This window comes from Hibiscus syriacus, unplaced genomic scaffold (genome assembly GCF_006381635.1).
Source record: "Hibiscus syriacus cultivar Baekdansim isolate YM2019G1 unplaced genomic scaffold, ASM638163v2 tig00110271_pilon, whole genome shotgun sequence".
Classification (NCBI taxonomy): domain Eukaryota; kingdom Viridiplantae; phylum Streptophyta; class Magnoliopsida; order Malvales; family Malvaceae; genus Hibiscus; species Hibiscus syriacus.
In genome coordinates, this window is record NW_024062657.1 from 621,091 (window position 1) to 640,221 (window position 19,131).

Consider the following 19,131-nt stretch of genomic DNA (forward strand, 5'->3'; position numbering starts at 1 on the left):
GTCACATATTTGGTGGGGGATTGTTTCGTGTGTTACAAGGGATGGGAGGAGGGAGAGGAAAGGCAGAAGACGGGAGAATTTTTTCAAAATATTTTTATAATAATATTTTTGTTTGAAAAAATAAAAATATCAGAAAAGTATATTAATGATACGTATTAGATAGCGGGTCAAATTTAATGACAATTATAGTATAAGTACTAAAAGTATATTAGAGAAAACGTTAAACTACTATTTTTTAATAAAATGTTCTTTAGACACTTAAAATTAATTTAAAACTGTAACACTCATTTTCTGTATACATACATGAGTCATAGATGTAAAATTACTTTTAAAACATTTTCATACTTGAAAACTAATAAAATTTTATTTTTTAAATAAAATAATTTAATATAATAATATTAAAAAATGTTCATTAACTATTAGTATGTAAAATAACCTTAAAGTTCGAACACAAAATAATATTACAACCCATATGTCAAATACATACCAGAGCATCATCATATACAGGGGCGGATGCACTAAGCCCCCTATGGGGTCAAGTGCATCCCCATTATTTAGTGGGAAAAAATGAAATTTAGTATAGTATGTCAAAGAAAAATGGAAAAAATAAATTTTTTTGCACCCCCAATATTTTTAAGAAAAAAATTAAAATTTTAGACTCCCATTTATAAATTTCTGGATCCACCACTGTTCATATATCTAATATATGCCAACTAGTAATATCAAAAGTAAGTTTTTAAAGATGTCATACAGTTACTAATGAGGCAACCTTTAATTTACGATGTCAATTGCACTCTTTACTCCGATTGTACATTATTACCTATGTGTGAAACCATCACACACTAATTATTAATTTAGTGATGCATAATAACATAAATAAGACATTTTAAAAACAAGAATAAACCATTATAAGACCAAAATACGATTTATCATATAAAATATATAAACACGTAAAAACTGACTTGATAAGCCAAGTTTCCGTCAAATAACATATGAAACAATATTTAGTATGTCCAGCATACCTATCAATGGATATATTCAAAAGTATTCATTCATAGCCCAATGTATGTCAAATGAGAATGCAATGTACACGAGTTGCATATAAGTGTTAAACGAAAGTATAGGTACTATAGTAACAGCGACAATGTACTAATATATCGAAATGGTTATTCACAAACTCATTATGAATATCATGCATGCACACATAGTGCCGAAAGTACACAAAGATAATGATATGAAAATGTAATATATGCATTAAACAAAATCGATCGATAACAATCATACTCCAAGTATGTCGAAATGCACCTATGACTCTCAATACACATACAATAGGCCTTTAAATCAAATTCGCAGATTATACATTTATTTTGAAACATCGATAGTTGTTAAAACAATATAAAAATTCATCCATATATTTTAGGGCAATTCATACCCTAAAATTATTTGGTAAAATCATTTTCATAAACTTTATGAAAATATTTCAAAATACGGTAAAACATGTTTTGATAGAAATATTTGAGATTGATTCATCGTAAGTTGTCCTCATGTCATATAAGTACATAATAAATGTACTCACCTAGTATAATTCACTCTTATGTCTTACTAACAAAATCCGATAAATTTTCAGCATTTAATTTCCATCCTAGTGCCTCAACAATGACATATTTAATACTTAAGTCTCTAACTTTTTCAATATTTATCATTTTGTACTTCAACTTTCCAACTTTCCAAAATAGCTAAATTTTACATTCTAACTTCAATTCCAACCCTCAAACAACAATTTCTAGCAATGTACATCATCTTTAGAATAATTATACATTCATCCCATAACTTTTTTAAATTTCCAAATAAGTCCCTCAACTTTTGAAAAATTACACATTGGCCCAAAAAAAATTCTAAGGCTTGTAGAACCTTCCAAATATCATTTCTAGCCCATGGAAATTTTTCTATAATTTTTCCCAACTTATTTCCTCAAGGCCAAATGCTTTAGGGTGTAAATCTCATGATTTTCACTTGATTCAAGCGTGAAACTAACATCTATTCAATATTTCAAGACATATTCAATCAAACCCCTAAATTAATTTCATCAAAATACATCTTGCCCCTAAATCTAGGGTGTAGTCGAATTCAATATGAGCTTATATAGCCATGTACAAGTGATTTTAATCATTAATCGTGCTTATATATGATTCTACAACCTCAAAAACATCAAAATCTTTCATCAATTCCATAAACCCTAATGTGAACACAAGCCTTAAAATTTGATATCTTTCAACACAAGCAAGATTATCATGCAATATTGGTACCAAATGATAGCGTTTTTCGCGTAGAGCAACTTTCTATTTCACGGCACGATCCAAAAACCAAAGGGAATTACTTAAAAAATTGAAAAGCAAATTTTTCTTAGCTTTGGAGGAGGCTCACGGCTTGGTGGCTGATTTTAAGCTAAGGGTTCGTTTGTTTCACATAAAACGTTTTCCGGAAAATGTTTGTCTTATTTTCCAGTGTTTGGCTGGAGGAAAACTGGTTGATCAACGTAAAATATTTTTCTGGTCAACAAAATTTCCTTTGTGTTTTTTTGGAAAATGACGTACGGTTTGATTTTCCGTTAGCCATTTTCCGAACTTTTCACTTCAAAGAATAAATACTCAAAATAATTTTATTTTATGAATTTAATATTAATAAAATATTTTAATATCATTTTAATCAAAATATTAATTATTAAAATATTAAATATATTTATTAATATTTCTAATAATATAATATAATATTTTCATATTATAATAAAATAATCAATTATATTATAATAATATAATATATTATATTTTTATTTTAATAATATATAATAAATTATTAATAAAATTTATATTATTTATTAATTTCATAGAAATAATATTATTAAATTATTAATAATGAATAATATTATTTATATATTTAATATTAATATAATAATCTAATAATATTTTAATAAAGATATTTAAATTAATTAGATTATTAAAATATTATATAATTTAAATATATAATACTTTATTAAAATATTATTATATTATTATATTAATATTAAATATATAATACTTTAATAAATAATTAATATAATTTATAATATTTTTATTTCAGTAAAATATACCAATATTAATATTTTTATTAATAAAATTTTAAAAATAAAATTTTAATAATAAATAAATTATTTTAATATTTTAAAAAAATAATAATAAGTTTTATGATAAATAATATTATTTATAGTATTTAATATTTGTAATAAATAATTTTTAAAAAATTCATCAACTAGTGGAAAAAGATTTAAACAACATCTTCCAAATATCGTAAAACGGTTTTCAGAAAATGTAATTCATTTTACAGAAAACATTTTACGGAAAATATTTTCAATGAAACAAACATATCCTAAGTTTATGAAATTTCTAAATTTAATTTCATGTTAATTTAGACTTATTTAAGCTTAATGAGTTTAATATTCATTTAATTGGAAAAAGGCCAATTTATCCTTATTGAAACTTCATAATTACCATCAAATTAAGCCACGCCAACCTTATCATCTTCTAAAAGTCAAATATGAACAAATTATTTCACCCTTTTTCAATTTTACCAAGCAACTTTCCAAAAATTATAATCTTGCCACTTTGATCCAACGATCTAAATTAAACATGAAAATAAGTTCTTAAATTCAATGGTCCATATTATTTTCTATTATTTTAACATGCGGAAATAATATTTTTAAGCCTAATTTATCAACATTCAATTTTTCTCGAAATTTCTATTCGATCCGATTTACAGATTTCTTACCATACTTTAACCATTTCTAGTTTTCAACATAAATTCCGGATAAAAAATCTAATTTCAATAAAATCTCGCTCTCAAAAGTAAACTATAACAAAAATTATTTTTGGAAAAATTACCACAATGGTCCCTGAACCTTTTTTAATTTTTTACTTTGACTACTAAACTTCAAAACTTAAATTTTGGTCATTAACCAAAATTTAGGGTATTAGAAAAGTGTAATTCGAACACTTATTTCTACGTGAAGGATGACTGGAATGGAGTAATTTATAAATGGGAAACCGTGTTCTCATATCATTATGTTATCCATCCGAAGTCAACATATTGAAGAAGAGGGTTTAGTGAAGGTAAGCTACTGCTCCTCATTAATTCCTTCCAAGAATCATACAGACTTATCAAAGGATTTGCTAAAAGATGAAATGAAATCTACATAGACACCACCGTTTTCATCTTCAAACCTCATCTTGCTTGCTATATATTTTCATATTTTTTATTGAACCCTTTCTGATTTTGGCATTTGCATATTTGAGTATTGCCCTTACTAATTCCCCATTATGTTCACTACATTAACCCTTTTTTTGATCTTTTACAGCTACAATCTACAAGCTATTTGCCTGAAGCTAGCAGGTAGCTAAACGCTTACCTTTTCCTATTCAAGTGGTGATAACAGAGAGAAGAGAGGTAAGTTCATCAATAATTTCCAGCTTTTCCAACATTGTCTTTGGTTTAGGGGAAATCCAATTTTAGTTATTTTTTTACTAGTTGGAATCCACTAGAAGTTTTTTCTTTTTCAAACTTATCAGATCATCAAGAAAAATGGCTGAATTTGCTGCTTCTGCTGCTGCCAATACTGTGGGAAACCTGGCAACAGAATATGCGTCGCCTTATCTTAGTTACTTTTTCCATTATGGGAAAATTGCTGAAGATTTCAAGAATCATCGAAATGATCTTCAATTAAAGAAGGCTAGAGTGAAAAATGAGGTTGATCTGGCTGTAAGGCAAACTGAAGTAATCGAGAAGGACGTTGAGAACTGGCTAACAAGGGTTGAGAAAGAATTGAGAGAAACCCAGATTCTTGAAGAAGAAATCGATCATATCAAGTGTTGCAAATGGTGTTCCAATTGGGGCTGGCGTTGTTCTTTGAGTAAGAAACTTATAAAAAAGACCTTTATTATCTCTAAACTTCTAGAGACTTGTAACTTTTCACCAGTTGGCCGCCGTGCTCCTCTTCAAGGAATAGAGTTCATCACATCTAAGGACTTCGTTGACTCTAAATCTTCAAAATCAGCTTTGAAGGAGATCATGGAGGCTGTAAATACTAAGGATGTGAACATGATTGGACTGTATGGAATGCCAGGAGTTGGGAAAACAACTTTAGCCAAAGAAGTTGGGAAGCATGCTCGTGAACAAAAGTTGTTTGATAAAGTTGTGATGTTTACAATGTCCCAAAATCCAAACATCAGCAAAATTCAAGGTAAAGTTGCAGATATGTTTGGTTTAAAATTTGAAACAAGTAGCGAAGAAGGAAAAGCGGAAGAGCTGTTTCGGAGTATGAAAGGTGAGACGAACATCTTCATAATTGTCGATGACCTTTGGGAAGAATTTAAATTGGAGACAATAGGAATTCCATTGGGTGTTGAACATGAGGGTTGTAAAATTCTTCTGACTACACGTGACCAAAAAGTCTGCACCATAATGAATAGTCAGAAGCAAATTCAACTCGGTGTCTTATCTGAAGAAGAAGGATGGGATTTATTCAAGGTTATTGCTGGTTTGGAAGATGGCTATTCCACCTTGATTGACGTAGCCAAAGAGGTAGCTGGTGAATGCAAGGGCTTGCCTCTTGCAATTGTAACCGTGGCAAAAGCTCTAAAAGGTGAGAGTTTAGAAGGGTGGAGGACTGCTAATCAGAGACTCAAGGACTCAAGACATTTGGACAATGAAGATGTTTTTGGAGGTGTGTACAGGGCACTTAAGCTTAGCTATGATTATTTGAAGAAGAACAATAGCCAAACAATGGAAAATGACATCCAATCGTGTTTCCTTTTGTGTTCCCTTTTCCCTGAAGATTATGAAATACCTATTGAGATGTTGATTATGTGCGGAATTGGTGTGGGATTGTTCTCTAATGTTTATTCAATTGAAGACAAAAGAAGGGAAATAGGTGTAGCACTAACAAAACTTCAAAAGTCTGGCTTGCTGTTGGAAGCTGATGATGGAAAACGTGTAAGAATGCATGATGTGGTTCGGGATTTTGCTCATTGGCTAACATCAACGGGAGAAAACAGATTCATGGTTAAAGATGGGCTGAAAGAATGGCCTAATGCCGTTGAAAGTTTTGGGTGTTATACTGCAATAGCTTTATGGAACTGTAGTTGCTTAAATCATTTTCCTAAAAATGTGGAATTTTCAAAGCTCAAGACATTGTTTTTGAAGGGAAGAGGTTTACAAAGTGTTTCAAGTACAATTTTTGAAGAAATGAAAGCCCTCCAACTTCTATATCTCATAAATGTCTGTTTCTCACTGGAAGGACTCCAACCCCTAACAAAGCTTCGAACTCTGTGTTTAGGGAATTGCAAGCTCGAAAACACCTCATCATCATTGAGAAATATGAGAAACCTCGAGATTCTTGTATTGTTTTGCACTGATATTGATGAGATATCTGAAGAATTAGTGGAATTGTCTACTCTCAAATCATTATATCTTTCTCACAAAGAGAAACACATCAATATTCCCCCCAACTTGTTACCGAGGTAATACCTAGTGCAGCAGTTTTATTTATTTTTATGATATTCATATTCTCTTTTATGTAATTTATTTGACTGCTATTTACTTTAATAGCCATTTTGATTTAGAATACACACACGCTTATCACAAACATATCTACAATAAGCTTTTGGTAAGACTTATTTTATGAGGCATTCTAACATGTACATGCATATTCCTACCTATTTAAAAAGAAGAAGAAGCCACACTCCATGTAAGCCCCAATCTTAAAGCCACATTGCATGATACGCATGAAATGTGTATTCTGAACTTGAAAATAATTGACACACATGATAGTTTTTTAATGGAACCTGGCATGTGTGTTGCGCCATGTAACTTGGTAATTTATGCTTTTTTTTAATGCATATAATAGGTTGACGTCACTTGAAGAGCTACACGTGAGAAGTGAAAACAACGTCAACTTAGCGGAGCTGAATTCATTGTCTCGTTTGACTGCACTATCACTGAGAGTTTCTACTGATCAATGCTTCCAAGAGAATATTGTGTTCCCTAAACTACAAAGGTACATTATAGTTGTCAATAAGCATCTTGATGAGTGGCAGGGAATGACCTTTAGAACTTTGGAAATTAATGATCTCACATTCTCTTTGAGCGCGTTCACGGATCTATTTTGCAATGTAGAAGAATTGAGGCTGAAGGATGTCAGTGGACAAAAGAACATTATCCCAAGCATAGGTGAAAATGGAGCAAATAAGTTCACTTCTCTTAGGCTTAAATCTTGCTCTGAATGGAAAACACCACTGTTCTCAAATTTGACATTCTTGAATCTAAAATCATTGCCCGAGTTGGACAGCATATTGAAATTAGAACCATCCCGTCATGCAATTCCAAGCCTCCAGAATTTAAAGGTAGTAAGAATTGAAAACTGCCATAAGCTGAAAGTAACTATCTCACCTGGCCTTGCTAGAAGTATGCTGCATCTACAAGAATTTTATGTATACAACTGCGATGGGTTAGAGCAAGTCATAGGTTTTGCGCAAGAAGAAGAAATTACTGAGGTAAAGATACATGTTCTCTCCAAATTTTTTAATAATTTTACTTTTAGATAGCAGTTTTTTATTAATCTGAGCAAAAAATAAAGAAAACCAAAAGTTGATTCGAACTCTACTATTTGGTTTGATTTTTATGGAGTTTCGTTCGGTCTCGGTTATGATATTACTTGAATATATCTAGATTTTGGTTCTAAAATTAAAAATTTTAAATTGAAATTTTAATTTTAATTTTGCATGATATTCCTCAATTTTATATAGACAAATATATATGTATTTATCTTTGATAATATTGAGATATGCATGCAGAATCACTATCCTTTGTGCTGGCCAAAATTGAAAACTGTCAAGATAATGAATTGCCGGAGATTGAAATATGTGTTTTCAGTCACTTTATCTCGAGGACTTCCACCGTTGGAATATGTTAAACTAAAGAATTGTCCTCAGCTAATACAAGTCTTCAGGCCAACGGAAGAAAGGGATATAGTGGGCAATCACATTCTGCTTAATCTGCCCTTTATGCGAAAGTTATCAGTGGAAAATTGTCCCAAATTGACATGCTTCATTGGCCAATCTCAACTGATGGAGGTATTATTCAGCTTTTTTCCATTTTATACATGGATTTTGGCACTGTAGTCAACTAATCAAAACAAATTCATGAGATAGTTCCCCTTTTCTACTTAGTTTGTAAGTCAAAATCCTTTATATACCCTTTAAATAAAAATATAAGATCATGCAATGTCCTCTCACATTTAAATAATATGGTTGAAAATTTTAGAGCTTAAAATCTGAAAGATGCATAATGGAGTCTAGTGTATTTTAATGACATTTTCTGGTGTCTATGTTTGCAGAAGCTATATCTTAAGAATGTGGGGAATAGTTGTCAATTATGTGGCACTGACGTCTGTATGTTCCATCGAGATTGTTTGGCAGTTGGGAATCATGAAGAGGTGTTTAAGGTTCAAGGTGGGTTGTATCCATTCTCCAACATTAAAAAACTGCAATTGATTCATTTCTCTGAAGCACGGACTATATGGAAGGATCTTGCTGGAGTCGTAACCCTTGAGAACCTTACAACTCTGCGGTTGTATGATTGCAAGAAGCTAAGATATATATTTACACCTTCGACAGCACGCAGTTTATCACAGTTGGCCATTCTATATATCATTGGATGTGAGGAATTGGAAGGAATCATTTTAGGCAAGGATCAAGTTTCTTCATCATCAAATGCTGGTCCTGCTCTCCAACATATAAGCTTTCCTAATTTGACTCGGGTTATAGTAACAGATTGCAACAATTTGAAAAGTTTGTTTCCTCTTGGATCTGCTACTTCTCTTCAAGGTCTTACACTTCTCAGAGTTGAACGGAACTCTAAATTGGAACAAATATTTGAAGTAGAAGATGAAACGGAAGTAAAAACTAAGGAGATAAAGTTTGATAGATTGGAATGGATAAAACTTGAAGGACTGCCCTGCCTCATTGATTTTTGTCCCAAGGGATATCATTTTGTGTTTCCGGGTTTGAGGGATTTGAAAATAAAAGAATATCCTAAAATGACTACTGGTTTCTTCGTTGATTCAAAGCAAATTGTTCATTCCAAATCAGAGGTATACACCTTGCAATCCTTCATCCTATTTAACTCCATTGTTTTTTTATATATATAATAAAGGGCATAATATGAAATCTCTCAAATTGTATTACAAAATGTTGATGTGGAAGTAACAAGCATGCTTATAAGCAAACTAAAAATGTGGAGGACAAATTTTAGCATTTATGTAAATGGCCATATAGATGTTTTTTTCTTGTGCCTTCACCATAATGCATGAGACATCAATATTTTTGTTTCACATTTCACTTTTCTTAATGGTTTATCTAGGTAACTGAAGGGTCTGCTTCAAAGACTACTCGACATACCGTTCGTAACAAGTACATACGTTGGAAAAGAGGCTGGTTTCAGACACTACCGCATTATATGGAAGAATAGATGATTTCAGGGCAATTTGCAAAGGCATGTTTACTCATAAATCAGAATGTTGAGGCTGTCAATTAAACACAGGTAAAAACAGGTGAGGCAATTTCTTTCTTAATATCTTTATTTTGTTTGCATATATCATGTAAGCAAGTTTAGGTGTCAAGTTGCGTGTGCTTATCTTCATTATTTGCATTAAAAACAGGTGGGTTGATAATGGCGCTTTTTACTGGTGAAGAAGCTTGCTTTATGGAGTTGGTAAGCAAAAGGATATGTCCTTTACTTCCAATTGGTAATTTAGCTAATTAAAGTTATGTTGCAGCTTTTATTGTGTGTTTTATGTGCAGTAAGTACAAGAAGAAGAGTTTGATTACTACTTTTCAACTTAAAAAAGAACATTATTTTCTTTCCAAACACATGTAATTTGAGAAATTCTGAAAACCCTAATGGTGATCGATCATCATTTTTTGTTGGCTTTTGGTTACATTGTACTACCACAAATTTGCCAGAGCGTTTGAATTGGAGTTTGTGGAAGACATTTAGGAATCACAGTTTGGTAATTGATTTTTTCAACCCTCATATGCGAGCCGTTAATGGCGAGCACTTTGATTTTGAATTAATGGTGACTAAACAAGGAAGTACTCACGTTTCTAAAGGGGCTGGCTCATCGGGTGATCATGTTCTGAAGGGGAACTTACATTCAGTTGGGTTTGAGGATCGGAAGGTCAACGAGATTATTGATGATAATAAGCTCCTAGTGATAAGTGTGTTGTTGGCTGGCGTAGTCGCCACTTCAAGGTTGGTGAGTTAGCCTTAGAGATGAACTCGAGAGGGTTAAGTGGATTCCCTCTCATTCATATCTCTGGCTCGATAATATTACTAATGTTTGAAATCAAGGAAAAGAGGAAGGAAACATTGGAATGAGATGTCTTGTGTACTTGGTTTGAGGGGGTAGAGGAATGGTCTGAATCACTGTGGCTTGATAGCTGTCGGGTTTAGCTCTCAGTGAATGGGGTTCTCATTCATGATTGGTCCTAAGGTACGTCTATAAAGTTGTCTTCAATGTGAGGAACATTTGTATCTATTGATGATGATACAATGGATTTGGATTATTGCTCAAAAAAAGAGATGATTGCATCGAGGTATCTAACCTCGGGTCGTGGGTTAAGAGTGACACCTAATTTTTGTTGACATTGTGTGTGATTATACCTCACATGTCTCGACACCTAATTAATGGGTTTGTATTGTAAGAACATGTGGGATTGATTCCTAGGTTGGATGAGGATTGTCATGAGAGTTTTTCAAACAATTCTCACATCGAAGATTTGATACTTGAGTCCTTCACTACAAAAAAAATATAATTTTAATGAAATTCACTAAAAATATCAAATTTAGTCGTTGAGATTCATAGTGATTACTTTTGAGAAAATAACTTCAGTGACTGAAAATGTCTTATAATATACGATTTTAACCAATTTTTTTGGATTTGCGAAAATAACCAACAAACTCGCAACGCGATTTCAAATTCGTAATACGAACTCCAATTTCGCAACACAGTTTTAAAATTCGCAACTCGGTTTTAAAATTTGCAACTCGAATTTCTTCTTTGCAACACGAATTTGGAATTCGTAACACAGAAGTCAAATTTGCAAATCGTGTTTATTTTCGTAACGAGAATTTTATTTTCGAATTCGAAACACAAATATTAATTTCGCAACACAAATGTAAACATTATATCCCGTAAATTGTAACTCATAACCTAAAACCCTAAATCGCAACTCATTCCATCTCCATCTCTCACTCTCTACGACGACATCCGTCCCCATCTCCAGTGACATCCGCCCCCATATCCGACAACCCCTCCATCTCCATCTCTCAGAGCCACCCTCTCACAACCATTCACGGCCAAAAATGGAAAATTAACCACCGAGGGTTAGTTTTTTTAATTATTTTTATTTTGAAATTTTTGTATTATTATTAGATTTTTTATATTTAAATTGATGATAAATTTACTCGTAATTTCAATATATAGATTAACCATTTCATTTAGATTGCTTAGTAAATTCATTCGGTTGCTGTCAATACTGCTAAACTGTTTAGTCTTTAACCCTGTGAAATTAGTATTTGTCTTTTGGTTGAAGTAATGCAATTCATTCAAGTTTCAATTTGCAAAAGAAGAGTAGTTTTTGAAACTTAAATTCGCAACACGAAAATGGAATTCGCAACACGAAAATCGCAACGCGATTTTAGTTTTCGCGTTGCGAATTTCGTGTTGCAAATTTCATTTTCGAGTTGCGATTTTCATGTTGCGAATTTAAGTTTCAAGAATAAACTACCATTCTTCTGCAAATTGGAACTTGAATGAATTGCATTACTTCAACCAAAAAACAAGACAAATACTAACTTCACAGTGTTGCAAATTTAAGTTTCAAGAATAAACTACTACTCTTCTAGAATGTTGTCCTTGAACCTGCACTAAACATATATGTTGTCATTTTAAATGTTTATACTTACTTCTGAAATGTTATCTGATGCATTTTGTGAACTATGATAGAATAATGACTTGGGTGAATACTGGCTAGTTTGAAACATATTTGGCTATATTTTCCTGTTTAATATCATGTCTGTTTATTGTGTATAATTTGTAGCTTTTGGTATATTATTAGTATATCTAACTTGGTATGTTTATTGTTTTTGTTAGGAATTTTTTTCGACTGCATTGACTTTAAGGAATAAATTAAGCCTAACCACTACAATTGCGTCGACACTTACACCTGTCCAAAGAAATTTTTTGAGAATACTTGTTTCGGGCCATGGCTGAAAGTAAAACATTCAGGTGGAGATGCTATGTTGACTCATTTGTTTCTTCAGACCATGACTAACGATCTACCCAAGGGGATACAACGTGGTGATGAGGAGATATGGTTTCATTTTTCACCGATGTATACTCGTTTTGGGCGGGAGGAGTTTTGCTTAGTCACTGGTCTACGTTTCGGACGACACGATGAATTAGGTCCGTACACTAGTCATATCGCCTGCCCATCATGGTTATTTCGGGTTTTTCCTGAGCTGGCAAAAGTGAAGGCCACTTTACACATTGACGATTTGAGAAGATTACTTCTTAAATATGGTTTTACTCAGATGAATGACCTTGATGTTGTCCGAGTATGCCTTTTGTTACTTTTGTATGCCGGCTTTTTAGCCAAAGAGGGCAGACAACCTATTTATCAGGATTTAATATTATTGGTAGAGGACCTAGATGCATGGAACATTTTTCCGTGGGGTTCATATCTATGGAAAGCTACCTAGAAAAAATTATCATCTGCCTTTGAGGACCGTCGTAGTTTGCGTGGGCATGGTTCCAAATACACTTTGGCAGGCTTTATTTGGGCCTTTAAGGTAAGAATTTCTATATAATGTTTCCAAAATTAATTATTTAACAATTACTAAAATTAATGTTTGTGTATTATATTATTTGTAGATTTGGATATTTGAGGCATTTCCCAGCATGCGTACTTATGCCATCAAGAATTCAAATGATATTCCTAGGGCTATTACTTGGAGGAGGATCCGACTGTTGGATTGAGAAGATTTACTACCATATACGATAATGAATGATGTAAGTTAACACAAATACTACCATATATAAACAAGTTATTACTAGTAGACGTTTGACTTTATTTGAGCTTTTATATTGTTATGAGGCAAACTATCCATTACAGACATTGGCACCCATAGAGGCTGAGCTTGCCACTGATTGGTGGCAAGCTAGTAGACATTTTTTATGGGACGGATGATGAGTACCCCCCACTTCGACACCGAGATCCATCACCTCATCGAGCCTCTTCTCCACTTCAACACCGAGATCCATCACCTGATTGAGTCGATTCTACACCTCGACACCGAGAGCCATCACCTATTCCATCACATCATCGAGCCTCTTCTCCACCATCACCTCATGATAGGCAACCGAAAAAGATGGCACGATATTTATCTCCTCATTCTCCACCTCCACGGGATGAGTTAGGTGCTTTACGTGATGAGGCCGGTGCTTTATGTGATGAGGCCAGTGCTTTACGTGATGAGGTTGGTGCTTTACGTGACGATAATGGTGCATGGCGTGATGAGGTAGGGTCTTTACGTGGTGAGGTAGCTGTTTTACATGATGACAATGGTGCTTTACGTGGTGAGATATCTTCTTTACGTGATGAGGTAGTTGCTCTACGTGAGATTGTTTCATCGTTGTAGAATGAGGTTCATACTCTATGCAATGAGGTAAGTTTGTTTAATTTTATAAGAAATACTATAATAAAAATGCAAATAACATTTTTTTCAGCATTATTTATTTATTTATTTATTTATTTATTTATTTATTTACTGATTTATGTATTAATTTATTTTTAGCAGTCCGATAAGGTAGGTGTTTTATATCGGGTTTTTCTTGCACGACGGGGTTCACGCATCAGACGTCATGGACGTGCCATTATGTCTCTTTTCACCCCAATAGTTTCAAGACTGCGTAAGAAGAAGCCCGATCCACCTCCTATTGTTCAGGATTCACCTATCATCGTTCAGGATCCACCTCCCACCGTTCAGGATCCACATGGCATTCGACATATTGGTAAACCCCCTCTTGTGCCTGATATGATAGATCAGAGTTGACTTTCGTATCAGTTACCGGCAAGTACCATTCCTCAGCACGAGATATGCACACTACCAGACACAATTATGGATAATACCGTTTGGGCTAAGATCGCAGTTGATTTTTATCTACATGAGCGGAGCCAGGGGTACTACACTGACATATGCAAAATCGACAATACACATTTGTTTCTTGAGCAGTCTTGGTGGGGTGTTTTATTAGGGTTGAAGAGAATGACTATTTCGAATGGGGGGTAAGCATTATATTCTTTTTATATTGATTTTGATTATTTTTTAAAAAAATTATTAAATTCACTAATATATGTATTTTTTTATAAAACAACATATTGATGCATGGGTGTCACGTCTTCTGATTCTAAGGAAATTGAAGAAAATCAAAAAGACGCGATGGACTATTATGCCTTCGTCTTTTCACGCAGCTCACTTGCAGGATCAGAGAGACGCTTCATATGCGTTGGGTAATGGCAAAACTATCCTTTATCCTGCGTGGTGGGAGGTCGATAAGGTTAATATTTATCTTTACATATTTAAAGGTGTTCATAAAATTTATTTGATGTGCGCAGTTGAAGTATTATTTATTATATTGCAGGTATTTATCCCTGTTATGGAACGTCTTCATTGGATTCTTGTCGAGCTTCAGATCCCTTCCCTGAAAACGATAGTATATGACAGCATGCTGAATTACATACCATTGTCTGATTTGAAAGATATTATTTGTAAGGGATGGAGCCGATCTTTTGGCTAAATACTTGGATGCGAATGCTTATTGGACTAATTCAGGAAACAAGAAGCCAAATAAGTTAAAAGTTACAATGATGAGAGACGAGACAACGCCACAACAAACGTCAGGAACCAGAGGGGATTGTGGTCCTCTTGTATGCATGTGCTTGGAACGTATGACGAGAGGAGGTAAACAGTTTCTACCTCCGACAGATAGAGATAGATGTACAATAGGGTTGTGGTTTTGGCATTTTATGGCTATAGAGATATATGCGAGACGTTGACTACCTGCATCCGGGTACTGAAAGTGTGCATAAACAACCATTTGTTAATGGTAAGTTTGAGCAAGAGTTGTTAACATGTTTCTCTTTGTTTTAGATGAAATATTGATCAAAAGTAGTTTGAAAATGTTTGGTTAAGTACCTAGAATTCAATAATTTCAGCTCATATTTGTTGGTTTTGGATGTGTAGAAAATCTCATGGCCATAACATTTCTGCAGGTTAATCCTTCCAGATGTTCTAATTTCTGACCAATGTCGGTAAGCTCCCTATTGTTAGGAGCATTTGGATGTATTGTCTGGGGCAAATTGATGTATCAATGTGCTGTAAAGTGTAAATAAATTTTTTTTTTGTTTAATTGATTTATTGTTTAATTTTAATCTGCATTATGTTAAAGGCAATAAAGACCTGTTAAAGGCACACTACCTTTAAGAAAATCGAATTCGCAACGCAAAAATAAAATTCGCGTTGCGATTTTCGTGTTGAGAATTTTATTTTCGCGTTGCGAATCAGAGAAGTTCACAATAACCATCTTTTTTTCTAGTTTCAATTCAAGGCAAACACCTTTAAAAAGATAACAGACAACAATCTGATAAGTGATAACAACTGAACAAATCATAGCAATGTTCAAACTCAAGTCACTAATGCATGCCTAACTGAAAATGTATGCATTCACACATAAAATACATATAATACAACGTTTACATTTAAAAATCACCTAAGTTAATAGTCCCAAAAGGTGAAGTCGGTTGTGATTGGGATTTTTATTTTGATTTCTTTTTGCTTAGTTCCATATGAGCTTTGGATTTTGATGAGAATCCATATTTTGGTAGAGGAAAAGATGATTGTGCTGGCACTGGTGATCCACAGGTCAACCTTGTATGACCACTTTCCTTGCACCGACTACATGTTGATATCTTCTTCTCTTTACCCTTAGACGGTATACAATCGTAATTTTTTGGTCGGCTAGGTAGCCTTCTGTCCATGACTGGTGGCAAAACTGTTTGTAAGTCATCTGGTATGTCCCATTCAGAAGGATGTGGAATATGGTAGACAATCTCGGCATAAGTCTGTCGATATACTTATGTAGTGTAGCAATCCATAGTGTATGCGCTTGAATCATCTTGGTTTAGATGAAGAGCAACTTTTATAACATGGTCACACGGATAACCAGATGTTTTCCATTTCATACAACTACACTTCTTTGCATTTAGATCGACAAGCCCATTTAAGTTATTATCCAAGACTTCAAACAAAGTGTTTGAACATGGTTCAACTCTCAATGACGTTAACTTCACAACACGTTTCATTATCTTTTTTTCAGTCCATGGTGTAACACAACGGTCCAATGTTCCTGTAAATTTAAATAAATAATACTTAAAAAATATATTAAATATGATAAGTTACGAATTTTAAGAAATAATACCTGCATGGTTTCTTTTCTTGTAGTACCACTGTTGAATAGAGGCTTGAAAAAACTCCATTAACATAGTAATGGGTAATTTTCGGGAATGACGACTTAGAGCGTTGATTGATTCTGCACTATTAGACGTCATGAAACCATATCTTGCTCCAAGTTTATGTACTTTTGACCATATTTCAAACCCAACATCTTCTAGTGTTTGAGCACATTGAGGTAAAACACGTCTTAAACAATTTATATTCTTATTAAAATCCACTTCCCGATAAGCTTTTACAGCCTTTCAGTATGTCCATTTTTGATTTTTTATACCAGCAGACCTTGATTTTAGATTTCTGTACAAATGAACATCACAAAGTCCATGAAAAGCATATGGGAAACACCTTCTAATAGCGTTGTCAATTGAGTTTGCCCTATCAGATATGATTGTTAGATTGCTAATAGGACCTATGCAATCCCTAAGATGCCCCATAAACCATGTCCATGAATCAAAGGTTTCAGATTTACCAACCCTGTAAGCTATTGGCAGTATCCCATTGTTAGCATCCATGGCTACTGCTAATAAGTTTACTCCAAGATATCGACCTTTCAAATGTGCTCCGTCAACTATAAAAACTGGGCGCATGCAAGTAATAAACGAACAAATCTACAAAATAATATACACAAGAAATATAATCATTTAAATGTGAAATGCATGTAACTAACAAAAATGAGTCAAAAAATTATATTGATTTACTAACCGCAGCACCAATGGCGATAAACAACAACTCAAAACATCCATCTTATCTGTTTTGATATGAGTTACCGACCCATGATTTTTCAGCTTTAAATTGTGACAATAAGCCGGCAGTTGGGCAAACGATGCTTTTGGCGACCCCCTCAAAAATTCCAAGGCATAACATTTGGCTCTCCAAGCTTGAGAATATGAGATACTAATCTTGAACCGAGCATTCATGTCAGTCATAATTTCATGTCCCCGATATACCCTGCCATTCAAAAACATTAACTCAGCCAGAAAACCACCCAACACCTTTTTGTTTGCCTGCCTATGGTGAGGAAAAACTTGGGTTCTTGAACATGTATGTTTATCAATAAAAGTCCTAACTTGAAACATTTCGCAATATTTTATCCTCTTTGCAATCATACTCCACGTACAGTTTTTGTCAATCCTACACTTTGTTTCAAAATGATCTTTGCTTGATTTGTTAACTTTTAGTTGATAGTCATCTTCCACACATTTCGTATACAAAACTATCTTCAAGTCTTCATTTGTATCAAAACAATCATCTTTCTTGATACGAATAACTTTTGTGTAACAATCAACTGCTATCTTTACCAACTCTTCTTCCGGTATCTAGAGTAATTTTGGCATTTTCTAGTTATACTCTCGTGGCATTTTCCACTTTTTCTTTTCTTCGGGGACTTTTTCTTCTTCTTTTTATTCTTCAGGGTTATATGAATTACAGAATAGATGTTCAACATGTTTATTCATAACCGTAACCTCCTCCTCATTATCATCAATAACATCTTCCTCGGCAGCGGCTGTTTCATCATCGAAATTCGGGTATTGACCAATATCAAAATCATTACACGCAGGGTCTGTTTCTTCTTCTGAAACATCATCAAAATCCGAGTATTGATCAAGATAAAAGTCCGGGTATTGACCAAGATCAAATTTCGAATATTGACTAGTACTCACATTTTTTTCTGTTGGCTCATCATCGTCTAACTGGTCAATACGAAAACCGGAATTTGGTGCTGAAAGTTTATTGGGATTTGGATTAGGGAAAGGTTGTGGGTTTTGAGATTGTGTTTGATATTGTGTTTGGTATTGAAAATGTGGTGAAACAAAATTTTCTTGGTGATGAAATTGTGGTGGAACCATGAAATTTTAAGGTTGATAACAACGTTGTACATTGTGAGCACCATGAACTGGGGCTGAAGAACTTAGTTGATTACTACCCATTACTGACACAACTTCACTACTTCTAGGTTCAACAACATACAATGTAACATCATCTTGTGAAACACTAATGTAAGCAATGAATCGTTCAACATCTTCATTGTCGGTTAACAAATAAACTTTACCTTTTCTCTGATAAGATAGCCTAAATTCACTTAGAGGCTCTAAATTCAATTTCTTTGAAACACTTAACATTAGAGTTTCATAAGTTAACTTTTTTAATGACAGTTTTAGTTAAAGATTCATGGGTAAAGGCATATATTGTAAAACACCATTAACATTCTCCCATGCCCTCCATAACACAAATCTATCCAAACATGATCAACATTAGATGATTTCATTCTACAAATTGTAAATTAATTTACTAAACAAACGAGCTATAAACTAGATATCATCACTAACTTAGAGGAAAAACATACAAATTGTAAATATCATTGAAAAATTATATAGAAATAAAACTATGTAAAAACAATTAGAGATGGGGAAGGATGTCGTTCGATATAGGAACGGATGTCGTCGGAGAGAGTGAGAGATGGAGATGGAATGG

General features: G+C 33.4%; 1 protein-coding gene across 6 annotated transcripts; it reads left to right on the forward strand.

Annotated features, from left to right (window-relative positions):
* Positions 1-4,113: 4,113 nt before the first annotated feature.
* On the forward strand, positions 4,114-10,012 carry LOC120115769 (probable disease resistance protein At4g27220). 6 transcript variants are annotated; one of them, XR_005515505.1, is made up of 8 exons: positions 4,124-4,142; positions 4,388-4,476; positions 4,599-6,548; positions 6,935-7,580; positions 7,881-8,159; positions 8,423-9,178; positions 9,458-9,637; positions 9,746-10,012. XR_005515505.1 is itself a non-coding variant. In XM_039136377.1 (7 exons), the coding sequence occupies exons 3-7, from the start codon at positions 4,612-4,614 to the stop codon at positions 9,553-9,555; spliced, it is 3,726 nt and encodes a 1,241-aa protein (XP_038992308.1). In that variant the 5' UTR covers positions 4,124-4,142; positions 4,388-4,476; positions 4,599-4,611; the 3' UTR covers positions 9,556-9,678. The 6 variants fall into 6 exon arrangements, 5 of the variants coding, with proteins under 5 accessions (XP_038992310.1, XP_038992308.1, XP_038992312.1 ...); XM_039136377.1 differs by lacking the exon at positions 9,746-10,012 and having other exon boundaries at positions 9,448-9,678; XM_039136381.1 differs by lacking the exon at positions 9,746-10,012 and having other exon boundaries at positions 9,458-9,678.
* The last annotated feature ends 9,119 nt before the right edge of the window (positions 10,013-19,131 follow it).

Excerpts from the sequence above, each read along its gene's own strand:
- LOC120115769 (XM_039136379.1), top strand. The coding sequence starts at position 4,612 with ATGGCTGAATTTGCTGCTTCTGCTGCTGCCAATACTGTGGGAAACCTG. Across the intron at positions 6,549-6,934 it reads CCCCCCAACTTGTTACCGAG|GTTGACGTCACTTGAAGAGC; the intron begins GTAATACCTAGT and ends TGCATATAATAG. Across the intron at positions 7,581-7,880 it reads AAGAAGAAGAAATTACTGAG|AATCACTATCCTTTGTGCTG; the intron begins GTAAAGATACAT and ends ATATGCATGCAG.